General features: G+C 42.3%; 1 protein-coding gene across 1 annotated transcript in view; it reads right to left on the reverse strand.

Moving 5' to 3' along the window:
• The window catches only part of znf385d (zinc finger protein 385D), a 53255-nt gene extending 32890 nt beyond the window's left edge, over positions 1-20365 (reverse strand). Inside the window, exons 1-2 of the mRNA XM_087778766.1 lie at positions 20211-20365; positions 11655-11791 (exon numbers count right to left, since the gene is read on the reverse strand). Of these exons, the coding sequence (XP_087634892.1) occupies positions 11655-11791; positions 20211-20232 (159 nt within the window). The 5' untranslated portion in view covers positions 20233-20365. The remainder of the gene's footprint in view (positions 1-11654; positions 11792-20210) is intronic.
• Between the last annotated feature and the right edge of the window lie 5639 nt (positions 20366-26004).

Below are 26004 nucleotides of genomic sequence, written 5' to 3' on the forward strand. Positions count from 1 at the left end.
ATCCCAGAGATGGAGAAAGGTGGAGTCATTTTGTTCTTTCATTTTTTAGTTTATCCCAGCTTGACCTTTAATCTGCACTATTGTGTTTAATGGTGTGTAGTTAAGCAAAGAGTAGTGTACTTTTGTGTTATGTTATGTAGGTATATACAATGTTCTGTACTAGTGTAGTTAAGTACAGTGTTGTGTACTAATGTGTAATATGTTGTGTAGTTCAGTTTAGTGTTGTTTACTGTTGTGTATTATGTTGTGTAGTTCAGTTCAGTGTTGTGTATAATTTTGTTTCATGTTGTGTAGTTCAGTGTTGTGAACTATTTATTTGATGTTGTGTAATTCAGTTTAGTGTATTGTCATATTGTGTATTATTTTGTGCAGTTAAGTACATTGTTGTGTACTATTGTGTTTCATGTTGTGTTGTTCAGTGTTGTGTACTGTTTATTTCATGTTCTGTAATTCAGTTTAGTGTTGTGTCCTATTGTGTTTCATATTGTGTAGTTCAGTTCAGTGTTGTTTACTATTGTGTTTCATGTGGTTTAATTAAGTAAAATGTTGTGTACTATTGTGTGTCATGTCATGTAGCTCAGTTCAGTGTTGTGTACAGTTGTGTTTCTTGTTGTGTGGTTAAGTAAGGTGGATTGTAAGATTTGCAAACAAATACCTGTAAGCATAAAAATCTATGTAGTATTAGTCACTATTTTTGTAAACCAGTGTACTTTGATTGACAGCATGTACCATTTGAAGTGAAAAGAAATGTTTTGAAGAAAATCACTTCGAGTCAGTGTTTCGGTGAATGCAGTCTGTGCAGAGAAACATGTGTTCGGTTCATAAGTATTTAGCAAATTATGTTTTGGAGAAAGAACACATCCATTGTGTTTTATTATGATGTGAGTCTGTGTTAAGAGTTTAGTAGAATATGATGAATTAATGACTTGATCGTGACTGAAAGAAAGACGCACAAGATGAGGAAACACATCCATGGTGTCCTCCTGACTCCAGATGTTACTAGCTCTTCAACTACAGCAAAGATTTCACTTTTGATTTCATTGAGAATTGCTGGGGGAACGGATGGTCGACAGTAAAAATATAAAACGTTAAAAATTGAAATTGTATGGAAGTAGATCGGTGCCATTATACATCAGACGTTTGGATTGAACTTTTCAAATGTTGAAACTTGAGCTCTTTTCTTCGCCTCCAGAAAACTGTCGCTGTAGTTTCAGCCAGACATTGAAGCCGGGGCCCCTCACTCAAGTGTCTGGTGTGATGGGCGGCGACACAGCGCCCCCTCACGTGCCTCGGCTCCCCGTCTGGAGACGTTTATGATGCGGCGTGAGGACAGGAACACAGACGACTCTCCTCTGACGAGAGACGCCGCTGACAGAGAGGTTGTTTGGTGTCCTCGCACCAGCGGAGCCCAGCGGCCCGGGGCCACCTCATCAAACTGACGATTTAGTCCCGGCAGCCCTCGTAAATCCAGCCTGGACACGAACCCCCCCTACTCCCCTCAGGAACTGCTCAGCTTTTATGACGGCGCTACAAGTTCAAGCTGCTGCGCCTCCATCTGACTCGGGTTAGCTAAGCGAAGAGATTATCGCCTGAGCTTGTAAAACTGTCCGAGTCCGGCGCGACACCGCAACACAAACCTCTCCCGTGAAGAGAAACCACGGCGGAAAGATCCCGGGTCAAGAAGACCCGAACCTCCTGTGAGAACCAAAGAGAGTCAACACTTCATACTTCAAAACAAGAGAAGTCGCCCAGTCTTGCCATCCTGACAGATTTATGATCTCCATGAAGTTCTGTTCTTCAAGTCGCTTCAAGTTTTGTTAGTGAACCTCAGTGTAGTCGGTCATGTTTTTTAGGTAAGTACAGTGTTGTGTACTATTGTGTTGCATGATTTGTATTGTATTTTAGTGTTGTGTAATACTGTGTTGCATGATTTGTGTTGTATTTCAGCATTGTGTACTATTGTGTTGCATGATGTGTATTATATTTCAGTGTTGTGTACTATTGTGTTGCATGATTTTTATTGTATTTCAGCATTGTGTACTATTGTGTTGCATGATGTGTATTATATTTCAGTGTTGTGTAATACTGTGTTGCATGATTTTTATTGTATTTCAGTGTTGTGTACTATTGTGTTGAATGATTTGTATTGTATTTCAGTGTTGTGTACAATTGTGTTGAATGATTTGTATTGTATTTCAGTGTTGTGTACTATTGTGTTGCATGATGTGTATTGTATTTCAGCATTGTGTACTATTGTGTTGCATGATGTGTATTATATGTCAGTGTTGTGTACTATTGTCTTGCATGATGTGTATTATATGTCAGTGTTGTGTACTATTGTGTTGCATGATGTGTATTTAATTTCAGTGTTATGTGCCTTGTTGTGTAGTTAAGTACAGTGTTCTGTACTATTGTGTTGCATGATGTGTATTTCAGTTCAGTGTTGTGTACTATTGTGTTTCATGATGTGTAGTTAAATACGGTGTTGTGTAATATGTGGTGTGGTTAAGTATGGTGTTGTGTAGTTTTGTGTAATATGTTTTATAGTTCAGTTCAGTATTGTGTACTAATGTGTGTCATGTTGTGTAGTTAGGTACGGTGTTGTGTACTAATGTGTTTCATGTTGTGTAGTTAAGTACGGTGTTGTCTACTATTGTGTGTAATGTTGTGTTGTTAAGTACGGTATTGTGTACTATTGTGTGTTTAAGGAACATGTGTGGATGGTTTGAACATGATCTCAGAGTGAAGTTGGTTCACATGAACAACACAATTGTCTTTCATTAGCACAGGTTGCTCCGCCGTCCCTGCGTTCCATTGAGGCTCCAGATCTTTGTAGTTCTCTCACACATTCCACTTTCAACTGAAGCATTTTTGTCTCTTGAAGGAAAAGCAGATGTGCTGTTAAAGTTATATATTGTTGGGATCACATCCTTGATGCCGGCACATGGAAGCATCAACAAATAAGTAGAACCAGACCCGTCGGCCTCTGATGTGCCGCGAGTAAAAAAAACTCAATTATCTCAAGTCTTAGGGACAGATTCCTGCCATGAGCTCATGGTGAGCAGACCTGTGCACCAGGCTGCCCTGGAATTGGGCAGAAAATTGAGACATTCTGAGACAGTACTACCATGTTGACATTTTTTTTCTTACAATGTACTGTAAAGCAGTGTACTTCCAGAAGTGCCCGATTTCAGACAGAGTATTATTTTTCTGGAGATTTAATCTTGTTTACCATAAGCAAAACCACTCTGCTGTGATTGGTTAATCGTTAGGGTTTGTCACTCAGCGTCATCAAGTCTCCACCTCCAAAAGACTTGTTGTATAAACAAAGGGGGGCAAGAGGAGTGACACTTTTCGTCATAATGGACGTGGGAGAAGTTTATGTATACAGTTGTGTTTTCACATTAGTTGCCCTTTAAATAAACTTCAACAGGCTCTGGGGCCTCACAGAGGTGTGGAATCAGTTTATCTAGTTTCTTGGTCCGGTCCGACTTCCAGATGTTTCACAGCTGCGTCACGATCTGGCGTTTCATCGCAGACTTTTATAACTTCATTGTAGACGCAGGTGTTCCGGTCAGAGCGTACAGTAGCTCTCGGGGTCATTACGTTCACTGCACGTCTAGAACCGTCATGGAGGCCCACACAGGACCGGACCTGGACCGAGTGCTTTTTGTAGAGGAGAGCAGAGCAGGAATGAGAGTCTGGAACCAAAACCTTTGTTCCCAACGTTAAGCTCTCTCTTTCAATCTGTCATTGGTTTCCTGACGTGTTTTTGGGTTCCCCTCGGAGCTTCACCTGGACTGACCCCTCCGCTGTTTAATTAATGGTGACACTCATGTGTTTTCTGTTCTGCTGGAATGAAAACATCAGTGGAGACACATCTTCACTGATCTGCTAATCCGCCGCTTTTATTTATTGTGAGAGGAGAAGGAGTCGGCAGAGCGTCGGCGTTCGCTGCCACCAAATGACGTCCGCAGTCTTGAGCTGCATCGAGGGGGGAGAACAAAGACCCACATTTGATCTACACGTGTCTCCGGGATAATGGAGTCTATAAATCCCAGCAGACGGCACATAACAACATGGGACTGATCAAAGACCACCTCGACGCCGACCCATCCCCCCCAACAACCCCCTCAGTCACACCTGCTGGAGTGAGGTAAAGTGCAGATCCATCACGCCGAGACTCTTATCGTGAGGCTCAGGCTCGCGGGCTTCTGAACCCTGGAAGGTTTTATGTGGGGCCCCGGCATGTTCTCCAGAGATAATCCTTCACTCCGAGCCGGCTCGCGCTCGGAACGTGGAGATAATGAAAGAGATGATTTTTAACGGGAGCGCCAGAGGAGTGAACACTGGTGTCTAGAACCAGAGTCAGGATGATACCGACACCACCTTGAATTAACACCGGATCAGCCTTCGTACTCTCTACTAGAGCACAGGTGTCCAAACTTCATTTCGAGGAGGACCACGTTCGATGAAACAAGCGGGGGCCAAATATGAAGCAAGAGTTATAGCTTTGGACTAGAGTCTTCACATGCAGCTGAAACATTTCTTTTAAAGTATGTTTTTGATTTAGTTTTCACGCACATCAGTCAAGTTTGGAGCTCAATTATACAACTGGGTCATTGTATGAAACCTTTCATCGGCTCTGAAAATGAATTTAATGCGTCAAAAAAATGTTTTGAATACTTGACTAGTGACTGACGATAATAGCTGCAGTGAAATGAAGCACTTTGTATAGTTAAATATGTTGAATATTAGAAAGTGAATTGTGTGAATCGACAATAAAAAACGACAAAATATTATTTCTGATATAAAAATTGAGACATTTTAATGGAAAACATCAAATGAGAAAATGTTGTGTTACGTGGTCAGGATCAATTCTGCTCCTCATGATAATACATTATAATAAAAAAATGATTTGGGGATTCACGCCTGAGCTAGAAAATATTTACTTCTGTGTTTTTTCCTTTGTTAAGATAAAAATCTTGAGTTGAAAAGTATTTTTATTGAAATGTGCCAAGAGTGATTCTGCGCCCGGCATCACATGAGTGAGCGATCGCGAGAGACACACCGGGCTCTCCTTCAGAATTCTATTAAAGTCGGGATCGACCCGGTAATGGCGGGTAAACACTGGACCGGGGCGGGCGAGGCAGACAGAGGCCTGCGTGTCACATGGCTGCTGGACTACGAAGCAATTTCCCGCCGTACAGGTCGACGCTCACGAGATCGATGAATCCCGTCTCTGATGACTCTGCCGGGGAAATGGAGTTTGTATTGTTTCTCCAGACGAATGTTGGTCTCCGGGCGAGACAGATCTTTTTTTTTTCTTACGATACATCCAAACACAAACACTTCTCCAGCCACGACACTCGCTCCAGGCAGCCTCTGTAATTGAATCAATTTCATGTTCAAACAGTCCTCATTGTTCTACATCTGTATCTGTTCATCAGCCCAACACAGACTCAGATCCACTGCGGTCGAGTCCTATCGCATGCGTGTTTTATTGTTCAAATATGAGGGAATAGCGAGACTCAAACATGTGAAACAACACTGAACAACCGGTCTTTTAACTTCTCACTTGTTTGACGACGCTCTCCTCCTCTCACCCCCTCTCAGTGAACTCAGCGGATACCATTGCGTACATATTTAAAGAGGTTTAATCCCACTGATGGTTCAGCCGTCGCACCAAGTATGTGTGACTCTTGACTCATGTGCAGTCGCTCTATGTTTAGTCGTTGCTACAGAAGAAATACTAACAGTTGCAGGAGAACATCTACTTCAGATTGAATATGCCAGAAATGATCACCTTCAGAGGACCAGAGGCCGTTTGACATGTGCATGTCAAGTGATGTGCTAAAAGGTTAAAACACGAAGACCAAGATCTGAACATGTTTGGTCAATTTGAGTCATTATCTCGACTTTCCTTTCTCGTAATATCTCTCATCTGGACCTAAGTATTACCTTCTGCAGCCCAGGAGGAGGAGTTCATGGAGTCATACTTGGAAAGAAGAGAGTGCACGAGCGAGCGGGAGGACTGAGCTCCACGTCGGGGTTTTTTTTAGCTGAAACTAGCAAACCTCGTTGGGACGGATATTAGCGAGTTTATGTTCAAGATGCATTAATCTGTCACTTCATGAAACTCCGATCCAAAATCTGTAATGGTGCTAATGACACAAGCTGCAAGTTGTAATTCAGATTTATGGGCTGATGTCAGTTTCCATCGCCGTAAAAGCAGCAGACACGTGTATGTGCCGCGTCGGGGTCGCTTTGCTCACTCGCCTTCAGGGATCACTAAAGGTTTGCTTATGAAAGTCCTCCAGCGAGATGACCGCCGCTGCCGCTCGTGTTCAATCTGCAGCAACATTTCGCTGCTTCGCACGGAAAACAGACGAGCGTGTCCACACCTGCATGAAATGGAACCTCTTTGGCTGTCGTGTTCCGCAGTCGGAGCGGCTGGAGTCCAGAGCCGGCGGCAGAGTTACGAAAATTTGTTATCTGCCGCATTCCATCTTAGTGTTTCTCGGGTACTTGTCGCGGCAGAAGAAAGGCGATTGGAAAAGGTCAATACGTGCCGAAACACCTGCAGACGGGTTTAAAGGGCGAGGGGTCGACCTGGAGGCGTGACACGGGGCGATGACAGATGAGGTCAGGTCAGGTTACATGTGGTAAAACACCTCTTTAAGTCTTTGTTTCGCCAGGTTGGTAAACTATAAAACGTGTAAGTGTTTGTATAACTTTTCACTTAACTTATGACCAAAATTCTGTCAGATTTATTTTGGTGCTAAATTGTATCTTAGAGGGCGTGTATAAGGAGAGATTAAAGGGTGAGTTCACCCAGAATTCCAATTTCATTCATTTTCTATTCACACCCATGTCGACTGAGGGTTGGGATTATTTTCAGAGTAATCTGTTCCTTTTAAGAGTTATAGATAAAAAAGTTTATTCATTTTAATGTAGCCACTGGAAGTTGTCTTCATCTTCGTCCAAAAAGACACTTAAAAACTTCCAAATACCTTCATGGTGCTCGTCTGTAACATCCATCTTGTATTGATTGATAAAACTTAAATAAATCTATATTTAAAAGATGTACAACAGGAAGTACTCAGGGTAAAAATCGCAAACGGTTCCAGGGCATATAAAGTCTACAGTCTACACTTCTGCTAATTCTTCAAATTTAGCCTTTTTTTTTGTTTATCCCGAACATTTCCTCTAGGCTTCAATACAAGATGGATGTTACAGACAAGCATGATGGAGGTATTTGGATGTTTTTAAGTGTCTTTATGGACTAAAAAGGTTAAAACTGGAACGACTGATAGAAATATCGCTATATTTAAGGCAAATTTCAAAATTGTGGAGAGTTCTTCCTACTTTGTTTCCTTTTCTTATCATTCAAATGTTCTTGGTGGAAGTTCCTGTCTCATAGTCCCCAACTCACAGATGTGTCCCTGCTTCGTTCTTTTGATCCACGACCCAAGGTGTGAAAAGGGCAGACAAACACGTTTAAACCGTTGTCATGACTCTACGTCTGTTCCAAGCTTCCCTTAAAAACAGTGTAAATCAGTCAGAGTGAAATGTTGATTGTGAATGTGTATTCAAACGTTTAAGCTCTTAGATGAAGCTAGTAATTTATACTTTATGTTTTGATTATGTTTTTAGCATTAATTTAAGTATGGCATTTATGTATAGTATATAATCATTTTTAATCTAACAGGACGAAGAAGAGGAAGACAACTGAGCTCCAGTCCCTACATTAAAATGAACAAACAATTTTGCTTATTATTCTAAAAAGGAACAGATTACACTGAAAATAATCCCAACCCTTAGTCGACACTAGTGTGAGTAAACAATGATTGACATGGGTGAACTATCACTTAACAACACCGTACTGTGTTTGTTGTTCATACACATAAGCAGAGAATGAACATTGAACACAGTAGAACGTTAAAGATCTTGATGGAGCGTCACATGATCTGTGTTTTCTTCTGGAAACATTTGCACACGTTTATGTCATGTTGCTGCCGAGGACTAAAAGCAAACAAACTAATCAGATTCCTAAAGCGTCTTCTCTCACTTGCAAAGTCACCCACGACGTGACACGTAAACCCGATCAAACCCGTGAGCCGGCAAAGCGCCTCCTTTTGTCGGAGCTGAAGTCACCGGTTCCGTTTGAAGGCGGCGGCGCAGAGCGAGGAGCTCTAACTGGGGCAGCGACTCGATCTGCTTCTCGCATGTAAACAGAAAAGTTTGTGGGAGAACTACTGATAGTTAGAAAGTGATAATTGGGTGTTTTGGTGCCACAAGAGTTTGAAAAAGATATGACAAATGGGAGAGCGCCACAGCAGATGTAAAGTCTACTTTTTTATGTCAGGTCTGTTGAGGGGTGCGGAGGAGGAGTTACGTCTGATAGTTGAACCTCAGATTTAAGGAGGTGTGAGGTTCTCGTACCCTGAGCTGCTCTTCACTGTCTGCAGGCTCTTCAAATGTTGATGGAAGTTCGCTTATCTGGGTGGTAGGAGGATTCAATCATGTTCCTCTGGAGGTATCTTGGTACCGAACAAAGAGCTGAGCCAGAAGACAAAGTTTAAAGGCGAAAGTAAGTGTAGAGTCGGAATTGTTTATCAAAGGAAGTATAACACAAACAGACAAGTGCTTCAGCATCAGTGAGGATGTATTTTTATCTCAAACGTGTGGGACCGGATCTGTCTTACACTTCCCGCCACTGACCGGTGCTTGAACCCTGCAAGCCTTGAACTTATCTCCGATCAGAGCTCAAAATAAAAGGACATGGAATTCAACAACTTTCCCATGACACCTATTACTGGGAGAATCCACATCCTCTATCTCCCCCCCATACCCCTTCCCTTCCTCTCCTCCAGCTGGTATCCATATTTTAACTTCCCATTCCAGCAGGAATCTCCCAGACTTTATCTTCTCCTTCTTCTCCAGGAGTCATCATATATTTGATGATCCCGCTGACTGAATCCTCACGAGGCCCCATATTTCCTCGTAATTACTTTCTTCTTTCATGAAGGAAATCAATAGATCCATAAGAGCGCGGACAGTGGTTCTGCAACAGTGAGTGCGTACTGGTTAAGTGCTCCATTAAAAGAAGGTACCAACTCGCCGCCGCTAAAAAAACAATAAATCGTGTGTAGCCGAAGGCGTCTGGTGCGTTTCAGAAAGATGTTTAAACTGGAGAGCAACGATGAGGAGGAATTCATCATTTTCATCGAGTGTGAATACGTAGATTTGTTTCCAGACTTGAGGACCAGAGGCAGTTTTGTTAAGTTGCTTGTTACTTGTATCATCTGGTCACATGACCTCTGACCATTTCTGTGTTGATGGTGGAGCGCCATAACAGGAAGTAGTTTCACTCAAACACCAAGTACCCGAGACAAGTAAAAATTCAAATTCAAGAACCACTGAGTCAAAGTGCTTCAAACCGAAACACAAATTTGACGACACTTGTTTTGATACTAAAATCACTGAGTCACATAATTCAAAGAGATTCAAATGATTTGACAAAACAAAGCGTACACAAGTCACTCTTCGTCAAATCGCACATTTCTCTAAGTGCACTGCTTTACAGTACATTGTAAGACAGTGTACTTACAATTTCAACAGGGTAGTACGGTCTCAAATCTGCTTCTACACACTTACCGGCTGACAATTGGCAGCACTTTTCGTTGATCAAAACAAGTAATTAAGTTGTGTTTCATTGTTTTATTATCGTTGTTGTGTTGTTTTGTGTTTTCTTGAGACATTTACGCCGCCACCTTTTCCGTTTAGCGTCATCTACGTCACTAAGATGGCGAAGGGTGGAAAGTGTAGATCCACATGCTCATTGCACGCTACATTTTTGCACACTGCCCATCGTGACGCACTTTGTAGATAGGAAACGTAGCAAGCGGCATCAGTGAAACATCAGATTCAAAAATACCAAACAGTAGCTGGGTCAAGACGCTCTCAGTTTAAGCTGGTTTATCTAAAAGTTATACATGTTTTAGCAGCACTGAGAGCCGCCGCGACACACTGATGCACAAATGATGACAGGTGACAGCTCCGAACTGTGAAACTGTTTATTTCTAATATGGCTGAAATAAAACAACCTCAGGCAGTTAGCGAAGCTGTGTTTTTGTAGTTGGTTGTTGGAAGAAAAACTCAATTAAAACGTTGATTTTGGAAAGTGTTTGATCTGCGTGGAAACTTCGCTGCCTAAGAATCAATCAGGCTGACAAACGACGCTGATTTCACTTTAATTAGTACCAGAAACCGTCTCTGGAGCCAGGAAATCACTCGGTAAATATTAGAGGAATAATCCAAGAACTCTTTCACCTCATTTAAAATTCAAGATTGGGACTAAGACACACGACTGTGTAGTTGAAAGCGTTTTCTTCAGCGAGAACAGATGTGGACGCTAACAAGAGTTTCACTTTGAAGCCAAAATTCACAGAAAAAGAAATCACCTGTGTTTTTATGAGTTTCTGCGAGCCTGCAGCGAGGCTGTATTTCATCTTGAAAACTGTCCAGGTCAGGATGACAATCGTAAAACATGGTTCTCATGTTCAGCCGGGGCAGGAATAAAGTCGAACATGTATGAATGACTTAAATCTTTTTTATTGGCGTGACGGAGAAGCGCGAGAACGAAGCACGGCTTACATTAAACACCGCGGCTATAAATGCTTGCGACCTCAGACTAGTTAACGATTCAAGCTGCCATGAAGTGAAAACATGTTCTCCACTTTGGACTTATGTGTACATTTGTAACTTGAGAGTAGAAATAACAACAATAAACAGGGCAACAAACTGTTGCTGTGCAACTAGAGAGACTTCCCTGTCTTCAGAAGACTTCTCATACCTCACTACATCCCGACAAGTACAGCTTCATCAACAGAGGTTCTAGTCCGAGTCTCTCCCGAGTCTCTGTCTAGAGCAGTAAAGTAGATCCAAACCAGCGTCCTACAATCATTCCAAAATCATCATTGTTGGTACTGATTTTTGAGAATGTTGTAATTGCATCGATCGGTCAGTCCAAAGACAAATATTTTTTAAAGTAGCTCTTCCCCGCCCTCCCACCGGTCTTATCTTGAAAATAATCACCAACAGTGACTTACTTTGTATGTTGGTTGAACTTTTAACACCGATAAAAAATATTTGGGGGCGCTGGTTCAAAGAGCCCGTCATTGTGTTACGTTTCTTTAACTCAGCCAATCATAAACACCGCAAAAGCGTTATTATTATTAGTCTTATTATGTTTTTGGGGCTCTGTTTACAGCGACACTGATAGTTGCAATACATGGTTTTACCGGTCCAATCTCCGCCTACCCTTTTTTTTGTATATTTTTTTATTTTGTTTTTTATTTGCAGTGTCTTTGTGTGTATTGGTGTTGAGTGGGTAGATATTGTCCCTGATGTCTTGGTGCAGAGGGCAGGTTCTTCATGTTTTTTCTTAGTTTTTATTTATTCATTAGTTTTAGCAATCATCTTAGTATTTATTCTGTATGGTGTATGTTTAAGTGACTCAAAATCACAAAGCGACATAAACATAAATATTAACATTTGATTCATAAATCCCTCAGAACACTTGAAGTCTCATCTGCATTATTGCAACGTCACCATGACGATCATCAAGCAGCATCACACGACCGACTCACCGCGTTGAGCCCCGGGAACAGGCTGATGGCGTTGTCCAGAGGAAACGGCAGGAACTGCTTCATGGCCAGAGAGGTGGGCATGCCAGGCAGAGGGGGGCGCATCAGAGCCTGGATCAGTCCATTCTGACATGTGTTACCTGAGCGAGGGAGAAAGAGAGGAGGGAGGCGGGGTTAGAAAAACAGACTAAACCCATATCTCACTTAAATATCCTGTTGATTTAAAATAAATTCCTCAGAAATCTCCATCATTACTTTCTTAAAATAGTCTTGTTATCCTCATCATTACCTTCAAACTATCTCAGCTTTTTTCATATTCTCTTCCATGTTATGTTGCTCAGAGCTAACGCTAACAGAACTAGCAGACGAGGATATTGATCTGGGATTATTGAAGTGGTGAATTTAACTTCTAAACTAGAATATCTAAAATAGTCTCAGTGAAGAAATGTAATTGTTAAACTGCTAGATCCTCATTATAACTGATAAAATTGAACGTTTAGATGGTCCTGATTAAAAAATTCCAGAAAATGCTTCATGAAAAGGAAATCCAAACTGTCTTGGAGAACCCCAGTTCTGAGAAAGACTCGGAAAGACAGCGTGGCTGAAACGTCAAAAAAGTAGACGTGATGACATGCTTTTTGGTTCGCTTTTGATGGAGAACTGTGGTCTCAGATTTGAAGGTGGTTCGTGAAATTTGTCATGTCAGTTCGGGACCTCCCAGGGTTGTCTTCAGGAGACGAGCAGCCGAACACTGTAATCAGCAGCAGACATAAGTCGTCCACAACCGCTCGCTCAGAGACTGTATCCGACGAGTCACAAAGGGGTCTCCGGGCGGATGCGAGGAGTTAATAAAAGACAAGACAAAAGCGGGGAACCACGGCGCCCCTCCTGCCGTCGCTGCAGCGCCGCCATCTGTCGGACAGAAGCGCCTCGTGTGGAGGCACGTCGTGTCCCAGGAAGGCATCACGGGATCGTTGGAGCGAGTCTCGGTAAACAGCCGGGGCCTGACGTCAGCCCACGAGCACGTCTCTCACCTCGCCAAGTCCACCATCCATGGCCGTGACGCACGTGTCCAAACACTCCGGGTTGACGGAACGAGCCGTCAGCCGGATGAAGAGTGACACACTGAACGATTGTTTGACTCGTCATTGTCGGGAGACGGGATTCCAGCCGTCACCAAAGTTCCATCCAGAGTGATTGTTTTTTCTGGCAGCGACACAGAAATGAAATATTGTGACAGGAGCTTCTGTCACTTTCGCTTCCGCAACGCCGAGAAAGATTTCTCATAATCCGTCTTATAAAAGTGCAGCTGCAGCCGGAGAAGAGACCTCAGAACTGTGAGAGAGTTTTCAGCTTCCTGTCGTCTCCAGTCCGCGTGACGAGCTGCTTCAATCCTCAACAGACGCACGACAGTAAGACTTGCGCCTTCAGCACTTTTCTTGAGTCCAACCTTCAAACGTCAGAGTGCTGAAAGTTCTGTGTGACCAGCGACATCAGCTGGTTTCGTTCATTTCATAGAGTACAAAATTTCCTGGCAAATATTTGTGACCGTTTTTTTAAACAACAAGTATTAAAAGTTTGGAGGAAAGATTTTTTTTAATATGTTTCTTAATATTTTTTTCTTTACTTTCTCAGTTTTATTTCGTTCATCATTCAAAATGCTGCTTCCTCACAATGTTTCTAGATCACCTACCCTTCCTTTCAGGGACAGAATAGGTGGCTGTCTCTCGGCCTGTGTCGCTGGCATAGACGGGTCACGTGCCCGAGTCGATGGAAACCTAAACTCAAACGTTCAGTCTTGAAAAGTTGCTGCAAGGAAAGTTCAATAACGTTTGTTTGCTCGTCCACATTTATATTCTCAAACTCCTCCAGAGGAGGCTGCGTGAGTCACAGTCCTAGAACTATAATCTGTCTCTTTCTTAAGTAGAAAATGCACAACTGCAGCCCTCCATCCGTCTTAAAGGCCCAGTTGTTGCTCCTGCTGCATATTGAGCTCTTTAATGCGCAGTAAACAGAATCAATCCTTTGTGAAGCTTCTGGATCTTCTCCACTTATTCACACCGAGGCGGCTCGTCGACGACATGAATCAGCTCGACTGCAGGGAGTAAGAAGTTCATGCAGCAGCAGGTGACCAGAGAAAACTGGAGCACAGCAGCAGCTCTAAATGAAATAAAGGAACCATTTATCTCTTTTGATTTATTTCCCCTACTTTCTACTTCTACTTGAATTAAATGTTATTTTTAAGTTGAGGTTTAAATGACCTTCTTATTATAGAAATTAAAACAAAAAAGTAAATAATTGTGGTGAAGAATTAAAGGTAGATGATGATAAATGATGATGAAAATACACTGCATATGTATTTCTGGAAACCAGGGAGGTTTTTTATCTTGACCCAGAGGCAACACAAGGGATACCACAAACCCATTTGTTTTCAGGCCTTTGGGTCAGCTTGACCCTAAGATTTAATTGTTATTAATTATTGTACTGGATTCATTTACTTTTTCAGACATTAACTGTTCTTAATTTAGTCTGAATTCCAAAATTAATATAAACTAAACCTTATACATTATCATTATCATCATCTCAGACGTATTTATTAGACAAGTATTTAGAAAAATACACACAGTGACCAACAAGTCACTTCTACTTCTAGCCTGATCACTGAAATAACTTCCATTCTTTCACATGAGTTAACTTAATGAATGTGACTCAGTTATTGATGGTAGATTAAAGAGAATTGTTCCCCCTGGTGTTAAACCTGGACGACAAATCGAGTGACTCAACTCTGCAATTAATGTTCCTTTAACTACATTTTCCATTCTGCTCCTCTCTACTCCAGTAGATAATATGGATGTGAGTCTCAGTGGAGAACCAAGAGAGGCTCGTCAGATCCCGTTACCTCCATGATTAGATTAAGTCTGGGGAAGCAGAGGCAAACATGGCGGCTATAAAAGTGCTGCCGGTGTTTGGATCTGCGGCTCCCGTGTGTTTACAAACGAGTGTGTTGTTGACTGCTCGAGACTTCATGAGTGTCGGACGTTGTTGGACGTTACACACAGGAACGCAAATACTGTCCGTAAATAGATAAAATAGCTCAGGCTGCACAAGGAGATTCATTCACTCATTCACACAATAAATGAGTCAACAAGTCGCACACGTCCAAGATTCACTGTCGAGACGTGAAGCCTTCAGTCAGTTAGATTTAATGGAACTGACTCGCCTCCTGTGGGAGCCCGATGGTTAAACCAGGTCAACAACTGAGGGACTCATGCCAGCAGTAACACTGGATCAGGTGTTAACTCTTTTTCCGAACTTGTGAGACAAAGGATCCCAAAATGAGAAATGATTAAATAATAATAAATAAATCATTCATGTTAATCCATATGAGAATTTCCTGGATCATCAATTTCCCGACATGAGTATCATTCCTTTCAAAATCTTGAGTCAAGAGTAAGAACGAACATCACAGATGTTAAATTCAAAGAAGAACAAACAATTAGCAGCGACTTACTCGCTCTACAAGTTACGGGTCAATTTACAGATCCCAGTGGAAACCTCGATTATGTTTTAAAGATCAACAATTTGTTAATTGTGAATCCAATCTTGGGGATAAAAAGATTTGCTAAAGACAGGAATTGAAGTTTTTACTTCTACTAGTGAACCTGCAGGATCAATACTCACTCACATTTTAATAACTCCAAATTGATCCCAGTGGAAATACTTGGCAACGACTGCGGAGGAGAAATAAAGAGTTTGTCCAAGAAAGCTTTTACAGTCTGAGGAAGAACAAGTCAGGCTGGAATGTTTGTAAAATTGAAAAATGATGTTAAGGGGAATACGTGGACACACGGAGGAGGGAAATCAACTAGCATGAAAGGAGATCATAGCAGGGTCGTCGCTCATGATGTGAAGAAAGAGCTCAGCCAGAAGACAAAGCTTCTTCACTGACTGATGGATTTCTACCCTGTGGTCAGCAGGTGTGTAGTGGCTCAGATGCATGTGTCTGGACTCTCTTTGAGAGAATCTCTGTCATCCAGTAGCGACTCAGAGTAGAACGTCTGCTCCTGAAGCAGAAGACACTTGTTGTCTACTGGACTAGTGCACATATTTATGCTGATTTAAGATACATTCATATTCATATTCTGATAAAAAGTGATGCATGAAAGAATAGATTTATTCATAAAAATGAAAAAACATAACAAACCATGGAATAGAAAAAGCAATTGTTTGAAAGTTTATACTTCTTCAATTTAAAATGTTATTTAAAATTGATTTCACACTCATGACCTTTTTACAACACAAAAAAGTTGGGACTCGAAGCTTAAAGCTCGAGCAGGAAAGTCCCTGTTTTCCTCTCAGTGACTCGGCCGATGATCCATGAGTCATGTGTTAGCGAACTCGCCAAAATCTCGAGGCCTCATAATTCAAAGTGAGTGGCTCGCCGACACGTCTTCGACAACAGGACTCACATTCCTCCACACGGACGTGAGCGACTCACATGTTTATTAATTGGAGCTTGTTTGCTGTTCTTACCTCCAAAAAAAGAAGCAACAATGCCCTGAGTGTCTTCCTCGGCCTATTTCTGCTCGCCGTGTCGAGTCGCTAACTCAAAGCTCGTTCTGTTTTGTCTGGCTTCGCCACAGAATGAATCGAGCCACTGAACCTGCAGCGTCTGGCTCGTAACGGTTCCTGTGAAGTGGAACGAAGAGAGCGACGACTCCAAGAATCTCGTGAAACCCATCAGAAGTGACAAGCCGTTGCACGTCAGCTTTTTATTTATCTGCGCGTAACTTTACAGCGAGTCATTTTCTATGTTAGCGTGTGTGCACGGCGTCAGAGCGACTTAGCTGAAGGATTCACTTACTTCTGGAGGCTCTTAAGACGATGTCTCAGAAGCCGGCTCACGTTAATAATTCATCACCTACTTCCTCCTTGACATGCTATGATGCTTTTATTTTGTTCAAGTTCTACAATGACAGTAACAGAGGTGCCCACCAGGGGGCGCCCTGGTGCAGAAAAAAGCCTTCAGAATTTCGTAAGTGATTCAGTGAATCAAGGACTTGAATGTGTCCTTCTGACTTCTGACATATTTTTTTTTATGAAGTTTTATACATGTGTTAATGTCAGTACCACCAGAGGGCAGCAGATAGTGACTCAACAGAGTTAAACACACAGAGCTTATGAACTCCCTGTGACTCGAGTCCTTAACTGAAAAACAGATTTTTGTGCTTGTTTCAGCTTTTTTTTGTCATTTTCCCTGATAAAATGTTTTGCGTTAATTCCAAACCAAACCAAACACCGGACTTCAGCGCACTTATTTTCTACTCAACCTCATGTCAACAAATGGTTGGGATTATATTCAGAGTCTAGTGTCTACACTGGAAGCGCTCGTGATATTTACCAAGTTGATCCTGTCGGTATCGCTTGTTATTCCTTAAACTTCTGCTACAAACAAAATTAAAATATAGATTTATAGAATTTTTCCCATATAAATTACTCTCGTCAAGGCTTCAATACAAGATGGACGTTAAAGACGAGCACCATGAAGGTATTTGGATGTTTTTAAGGTTTTTTTATGGATGAAGATGAAGACAACTGAGCTCCAGTCACTACATTAAAATGAACAAAAAATGTTGCCAATAACTCTAAAAAGGAACAGATTACTCTGAAAATAATCCATCAGAAATGAGTGAAGTTTGAATTTTTTAAACTACGACAGTTGTAGCTTCTTGAAATACATCCATGAAGAGGAATCATGTGTACGATGATAAATGTGAGTTTACAGAGAAACAGGAAGTGAGATCAGCTCTTAAAAAAACAAAGGAAAGCTTGGTAAACAGTTGAAGAATTACAGTCAATGAGTTGAGTCACTTGCAGGAAACACCACAGAGTTCATTAAAAATCCAATTATAAACAAATCCCAGACATGGAGTCGACAATCCTCCAACTTTTTCTCATCTTTTTGCGAACACAAATTTCCTCTCACCCCAAGAACGACTGCGAAAAGTGTTTGACGTGGGCGATGGTACCTTCGGAGATGTTCCATCACTCTGTGAACACCAGGAGCTCGTGCAGGACGAGTCGAGCTCTAATCGTGCCTGTGATTGCTGCCATACCACAGTCCTATTAGCCTGCTGTGTTATTGTTCTTCCAGCGCTTTAATGCAATCCTTTTAGCAGGTATGATGCTGCTTTCCTCGTTTAGCTCCTATTGACTCCTGGAGACGTTCCAGTTTAACAGGAGCGCTGAGTAAACTGATATGAATATTTTAGATCATCTACTCTGCTTGTTCGTTGCATCCTCTTTTCATGTTTTTTGCCGCCAGCACAGGAAGCACCTGAGCCGAGCTCTCGGTGCGAGGAGGACCTCCTCAAACGTCCCTCGGTCGCCTACGATGCCGGCTGCGTCTCGGCACCTGACAGCTCATTCATTTGTCGGCTGCTCTTCTCCGTGGAGCAGAACAAGAGAAAATCCTCCTCGCGCTGATACTCGGGATCACTTTAATCCCCCGGGATGCCGCTTCTATTGAACCAATCAGCCTTTCACAACTCAGGATTCCTTTCCAGTAATTATTCCTCTGACTGTAATCCAGCCGTGAGAAGAGCACTTGACAAGGAGTCGCTGATGCATTAAGTCTTTTTAAAACCTCCTCCATGAGAACCCCTGCAAGAGTGGGGGGGGGCTCATATCAAGTGGCTCTTCTGAGAACATCGTCGTAGAGGGATCAGTATTGACAAAACGTCTTGAACACTGTCCAACGTGGAACAACACAACTCCTTATGTGAGCGTGGAAGCTTTCGCCGGATGATCCGACGCGAGGAGACAAGGAGGCTCGACCTGGTTTCGACCTCTGAATCATCCAGGAAGTACGGTCTAAAGAACCCTCCGAGGGTTTTCTCGGTCTTCGATAGAAAAGAGAGCAACACAGCAGCTTCAAAAAGGCCTCTAGCTTTAGTGTTCCTCACACCGATTACATCACTGATGATACGAGGGCGATAGTGTGAGCGGACACTTGGAAATAACGACAGCTACACCCCCTACCAACCCTCCTTGATGGGTCCAGTGACCCAGTGGGTACGTAGGCTGGAACAGAAAGTGATGCTACCAAGGCAGCAGGGACACAGAACAGCGACACTTGATCAGTCAGGTGATCAAAATCAACTAACCAGTATCTGTCCATTAAGTTCTTCACGTCATTATTTTTTCTCAATGTATTTTTAAAGGTTTAAGAGCCTGTGCCACTGACACAAAGTTATATGAGGATTCAAATTTTTAAAAATATTTCTTTTATATGCATTTAATTATATTCTCGACAATAACACATTTTCACGATGATTCGCTAACATGAAAGCCTCACTAACATAATCCTTCGTTTACACAATGCTTTGATAACAAGATGCTTTGCTAAGATAATGCTTCGCTAACACAATGCTTCGCTAATGCTAACACAATGATTTACTAACATAATGCTTTGCTAACACAATGCTTTGCTTACATGGTGCAAATTAACACAATGCGTTGCTAACTTAATGCTTCGCTAACACGATGCTTTGCTTACACGATGCTTCGCTAACAAAACAATTTGCAAACAGAATTCTTTGCTAACATAATGATTTGCTAACACGATGCTTTGCTAACACAATGCTTTGCTAACACAAAGATTTGCTAACACAAAATTTTACTTTCATAATGCTTCGGTAACACAATGCTTTGCTAACACGATGCTTTGCTAACACTATGCATTGTAAACACAGCGCTTTGCTAACACGATGCGTTGCTAAAAACTATGCTTTGCTAACATAATACGTTGCTAACACAATGATTTGCTAACACAATGATTTACTAACACAATGATTTGCTAACACGATGCTTCTTTAACACGATGGTCATCACCAGGTAAAGTAAGGCCATTAAGAGTTATTAAATCTGCATGTATTTTTAACTGTGTATTTCTAGTGATTGTTCAAGCTCTTTGTGACCCTGATCTAGAAAGGTGCTTTACAAATAACTACAGTATTTACTTTGCGATCAGGATGCTTCACTTACATAATGTTTCACTAACACGATTCTATGACTAACACATTTCTACTACTAATAAAACCATTTGCCAATTTAAGTTTTCTAAGCATGTTGTTTGTCTGGCTTTCTGTGGAACTGAGGTTGCAGGAATGTTCAGAGGTGACCCACAAAAGTGCTGCATTTGTAACAGAGATGGGGGACACTCTGGACAGAAAGACAAGCGGTGAACCTGCATGCATGAGTTAAACAAACACACCTGGACTAAACATAGAAACATGCTGGTCTTCAACCTCAGCGTGGAGAGAGAGGACGGAACACCAACGCACATAATCTATCTTTGCTGAGAAACAAGCCTCAAGTCAGAGACCCTTGTTCTCCTGAATCCTGAGAGCCCACCTGCCGGTCCAGACGGCTGGACATCCCTCCCTCCTGCGAGCCCTGTTGCTCTGACACCTTGCTGGAGTGAGTTGGCTCTCGGATAAAGTGGTGGAAAACACACAGCTCTTGTTCATGCATCAGCGATGGTGGTCGCACACTCACCGAAGAACATGCTGCTCTCCATGTCTGCTTACACTCGGGCTGTACTTCCTCTCTGGAGGTGCGAGTGTGTGTCCGGGCTCATGTCTCTTACACTCCTCAGGCTGTTCAGTCCAGCGGCGGCGTCACTGGCCCGTCTGCCGTCTGTGGACCTCGGAATTCTCAATCTCTCTCTCTCTCTCTCTCTCTCACTGCCTCGCTCCTCGTCACCTTCCCCTCCTCTTTTCCCTCCTCCTCCTCTCCCTCCCTCCTCCTCCTCCTCTGTGCCGTTCTGTCGATCTACATTTTCCAGCAGCATCTTCTCTCTCTCACTTTCACTATAAGAACCAAAATCTCATCTTTGTTTTATGTGTCATCCAAGACCTCCCTTTTCCCCCTCCTCCTCTCCATATCTCCTCTATTTGATCTTATTCCCTTCTTCCTTCTCCGCTCGCCCTTATCCCTCTCACGCGCCATTCACACCTCTGTAAATATCTTTTTTACTTTCCGTCCTGACTTTTTTATCTCTTCGCTTCTCTGCCGCACTCGTGTCCATGCATACTGAACCAGGAATATTGGAGAAGAAATGAAGGTCTTCCAGGTCATTAATGAAAGATGAGCTTTGATATCAGAGGAGGGCATAAGATTTCCTACGTGAGCCAATCGTGTATCTAACCAAAAAAAAAAAATTAAAATAGACCTGATTCAGAGGGAAAAACTGTTTCTCAACGTCCATCCAAAACAGGTGGGAAACTTTTATGGAAGATCGGAGACTAAACAAAATGATTAAACGACAGCGAGAAACAGAGCTAGTTTTCCATTTCGTTCTTCATGCCTTCGGTATCCTCAGTCACGCTTTTGAACATTCCCGTAATTTCATTTTTTTTTTTATATTGTCCTCACATTAGCTTTGTTAGCTCTGTTTGCATTAGCAATGCTAGCTATTGATGCGTGATTGATCAGATTCTTGCACTTTATTAATCCAACACTAAACAAATCTCTCACATATCTCTACTCCACTTTTGTTGGCTGGATATTTTTAAATTGTCACTTTTATTTCAGATGAGGGGAAATCATTATTTATAAATATTTATTAATTAGTTGTTAAGCTCATACAAGCTGAGTTGAATCGATTCATAGCTCATTTCTCATTATAAAGATTCAGAACCCAAATTAATTCTCTCTCTTGACTTGCAAACCTGACAGAACACCTACTTGACGCTAATAAAATCAGTAAGACTGGAGTAATGAGGAATTCATTGAGATTAGTTGAGCAGTTTTTCCTCATGGATTCTGGGGCTAATGATGTGTGATGTGTTAAACAACAGAACATTACACAGTTAAAATACATACACATTTTAAAACTTTAAAAGTTCAAGACAACATAGAGACAAACACACCAGCCCCAAGAATATTAAGAAAAAGCCTGCACAAATAAAAGGGTCTTAAGATGTTTCTTGAAGGAGTCAGTAGATCCAACAAACACAAAGAGAGAGGAAGATCGTTCCAAAGCTTAGGAGCAACAGCCTGGAAGGATTTCTCTCCTCTGGTCCTGAACCGTGTGCGAGGAACCATCAGTAGATTCTGATCCACAGACCTCAGAGCCCGAGCTGGGGTGTAAGGCTGGATCAGATCAGTGACGTCAGGAGGAGCCTGACCATGAATAGATCTGAAAGTAAGAACCAGAATTTTAAAAATGATCCTGAAAGAAACTGGAAGCCAATGCAGAGTTTTAAGGATCGGGGAAATGTGAGTTCTTCTACTTGAGCAGATCAGAATTCTTGCTGCAGAGTTTTGTATTAACTGCAGGCGAGACAGCTCCTTCTTGTTAAGACATGGAAATAACCTGTTACAATAGTCTGAACGAGAAGACACAAACGCGTGAATTATAAACTCCAAATAATGTTGTGTTTGAGTTCAGAGATTCTCCTCAGTTGAATGAAACAGTTTTTTGTCAGATTATTGCAGTGTTGTTCTACAGACACAGTTAAGGTTAACGTTAAGGTTGTCCTCCATTTCATCCCCTTGTATTTGGGAGTCACTCCAGCCCCTTGGCACCCTAAAGAATCAGGAGATGGATCTCAGAGCAGTGTGAGTCAATGCTCATTAGAGCCATGAGTCACGACACGACAAAAACATACTGCTAATGCTAACGTGTGATGTTGCTAGTGAGTCTCGCTAGCTTGAGTCACACAGGAAGACTCAAATGAGGAAGTGGACGGATGTTGCAACATCCAAAGGAGAGAGTTTGTATTATTGTCTGACCTCAGTGACAAGTTCTGCAAACCATCCCTGAACTCTGACTGGTCTGTTGTGTTGAACCATCCACTTTTATTACAACCATAAAATGTTTCTTTGTTGTTCATGTTTGCAGTGATGGGGACAATGAAGTGTGACACAGATAGAGAGTCGGCAGCACTTGATGCTCTTTCTAAAGCTTCACGTTTTATTTTAAAGATTTAAGGGAAATCAAGTGTGAAGTGTTCGTCAACTCATATTAAACGCTGCAGTAGTTACGCAACCGTCTCGGCTCAGAAACCCACTAATCCCGGGAGGGTGAGATTAGCCTCTGAAATCAAGCGACTCGGTCCCAGAGAGACTTGAACTCGAACACGCCGAGCGAGCGAGTCCAGACGATTGGATCCGATCCGAGCCGGGACTGACGAGACACTCAAGGACGGCGATCACAGAGACATCAGAGAGAAAGTGTGGGAAGGTGAGTCTTCAAGGATGCCACAGATCTTCCCAGCGTTTGAATCATCAAATAGTTCAACCTCAGAGACGTCGAGAAGAGTCGACATCCCCACCAGAGGCTACTCTAGAAATCTGGGATCCAAATAAAAAGATATTTAACTTTATAGTTTCTCTACAATGTGGTTATTCGTTGATCAGTTGGCGAGTACTGAGCGTTCCTGACCTCCAAGCCGGACCCCAAGTTCTGGCTGACAATCCCTGAGATACATACTCAGTCGGACTCACTTCCTGTCTGGTTTTGCAGGTGCATCATCCGGGGACATTATTGATGTCACACAATATGACCTCAAAATTGTGTTTCAAAGGACATTTTCCTGATGATTCTGTGTTGGAAACGGTGGAGAAATTGTTCCTAAAATACACTGTAAATTACATTTCTACAGATGTAACTGCATCTTGACACATTTGGACCATCACTAAAGGAGAGATTAGATTCTAGGTGAGTCATTGAAGTCATTAACTAACAGCTCCACTAGTCACTTCTTCCGGGCTCGACCTTGAATGTAAAACCTGATGACAATGTCCTTATCTGAGTCAGTGGGAAATATGTGGCTCATGGGTTATGAGTTGTTTATCACCGTTCTTGCTGCACATAACTGCACCGGCGATTACAGCTCCTGAATTAGACTCGGCCGGCGCGGGAACAGACGGGCGAAGAACAAGAGCTCCAACAAAAGCGTGAACCCCAGCAGATGTCAAATGACTCAGAATGGAGCGCAGGATTCAGCCGAGCTTTTCATCAGAGCCTCTTCCAACTGCAGCATGTTGTGTTTTGGCATTGTCACTTTTCCCTTCGCTTTTTAGACGGCATCAGTCAAACTCACGCCGAGCTCGATTGCATCTGAGCTGCCAGTTAAAGTTGCGCCAACATGACTCCATCTCCAGCGGAGGGGCGACTCAAACAAAACGCGTCCATCTTCGTTCCAGACATCATCCGACTGTCGTGCGGGCGATTGTTTACATCAGCGTCACGCAGGAGCCCGAGTGTTGTAAACAACCTCAGCGCAGGACGAGCGCGTCATTAAAACAAGACGCAGCTTTCAGTGTCCTTGTTTGTGATGGAAATGTGGATCCCTGGAGTTGCTGCCCGAGCCAGGCTGAGCAGAAACCAACTCGTGTGTGTGGAAAAGCCCAGTAGGACGCTTCCCCGGCCAAGTGGCTGACGAGGAATTATCTGGGTCATACTTTGTGCTGCTGTCGAGATCTCTTGGTAGGTGTTGGAGCCGACGACCAATCAGCAGTGACCTTCGCTAGCGGAAAGATCTTCCTCGTCAAAACTGTACACTGATGTTCACCTCAAAGAAAAATCATTTGAGTTTAAAAACATGGCAAATCTTTATGGTGAGAAAAAGAACTCGAACAAATGAAAAACAAATACAAATATTTCAATAGAAAAAAGATTTAGAGATTTGTCATCCCGGGTCATCAATAATAGAAGTCTCCACCTCCAAGGGACTGCTTGTATAAACAAAGCGGAGTCTGATTACAGCTGGCTGGAGAAGGAGTGAAGCCATTATTACATCATAATGGACTCTGTTCTCGTAACCTCCTGTTCGCCCGGATAAAGTAATACGTTCCAAACATGGTCATGATGATACATTAAGTGTATCTTGGAGAGGAAGACTTCAACATTCAAAACATGAGAGTGAGTCAGGAGAGTTGGGTTTTCACATTAGTTAATCTGTAACAAAACAAAACAACATTATGATTTGGCATACTTGTTATTAAAAATCATTATTAAAAATAAACTCGTACATTAAGGGACAGCCATGAAGAAACGAATGTATAGAGGAAAAATGTCACCATGCAAAGTACAGGTAAATTATAATATCCATCATAATTAAAGTATCACAATGTTGATTTATGTTTCAAGAACAAGTCAAATGCATTTCAATCGGTGCCTGGGACACGTGACCATGTGAGCCTCATCAGCAGCACTCTGGTTGAGGAACACGACTTGCCGATGATTAACTAGTTTAGCACTGACTGCTGCGCTAACGAGGTTACCTAAGTGCTGGAGAGTGCTCCGATTGATTCCCCTTCACTCAATCCAGGTTTGACTCTTTGTTGATGAAAACACACACTCTAACACACATAAAACCACACGCACAGACGCATACACATGCAAGCACACACAAAACCACACACACACTAACACATAAAAACCAACGTACACCTGCACACATACACACCCACACTAAGACACACACAAACCCAACACACGCACAATAAAAAACACATGCGCATGTACACATATTCACAATAACAAACACACAAATCCACAAACACATAAAAAACAACATACACGTGTACATACACACTAAAGCACAGAGAAACCCCCACACACACACCTAAACTCACTAATACACATAAATGTATGCTCACAGACACACTAACACAAACACAAAAATAATAACACGCACACAAACACACATAGAAGCCTAGAAAGAAACTCAACAAGAGATGAATCCAGCAGCTTCCCCTTGTCGTCAGTCATGGTGCATATTTTATATATACAGTACGCACACATACACACCCACACTATATCACACACAATAACACACACACTAACACATAAAAACCAACATAAACATGCACACACACAAACCCACCCACACACACAATAACACACACATGTGCACACACACAACAAGAGATGATTCCAGCAGCTTCCTCTGGTCGTCAGTCATGGTGCTGCCTTCATTCGTGAGCCCTTGTGTGTCTGGACTACACAATGCTTCGTTCTTCATTGACATTCACATAAAATTAAATGACAGCTGAAACGATACTGTGTTCTTCATCACTTCTTGGTTAATGTGTCTGACATCAGGACCAGTTACAACAACGATAACCCCTGAATTAAACTGGATGTGTTTTGTATCGACAGCGTTGCTTTCAAAGCCCGACGGATGTGTTTGTGGTACATCTCGTCAGAACACGACCAGTGTGACCCATGAACCCATGCGCTCGCAGGCACTGTGGCCTGCCTTACTTCACCATGTCTTTGGATTCTATGTTCGGAATAGAAGAGTTTGTCCTGTAAAACGACGGTTCTACTTGAAAG

Source organism: Callionymus lyra, chromosome 17 (assembly GCF_982586985.1).
Source record: "Callionymus lyra chromosome 17, fCalLyr1.hap1.1, whole genome shotgun sequence".
NCBI classification, from domain to species: domain Eukaryota; kingdom Metazoa; phylum Chordata; class Actinopteri; order Syngnathiformes; family Callionymidae; genus Callionymus; species Callionymus lyra.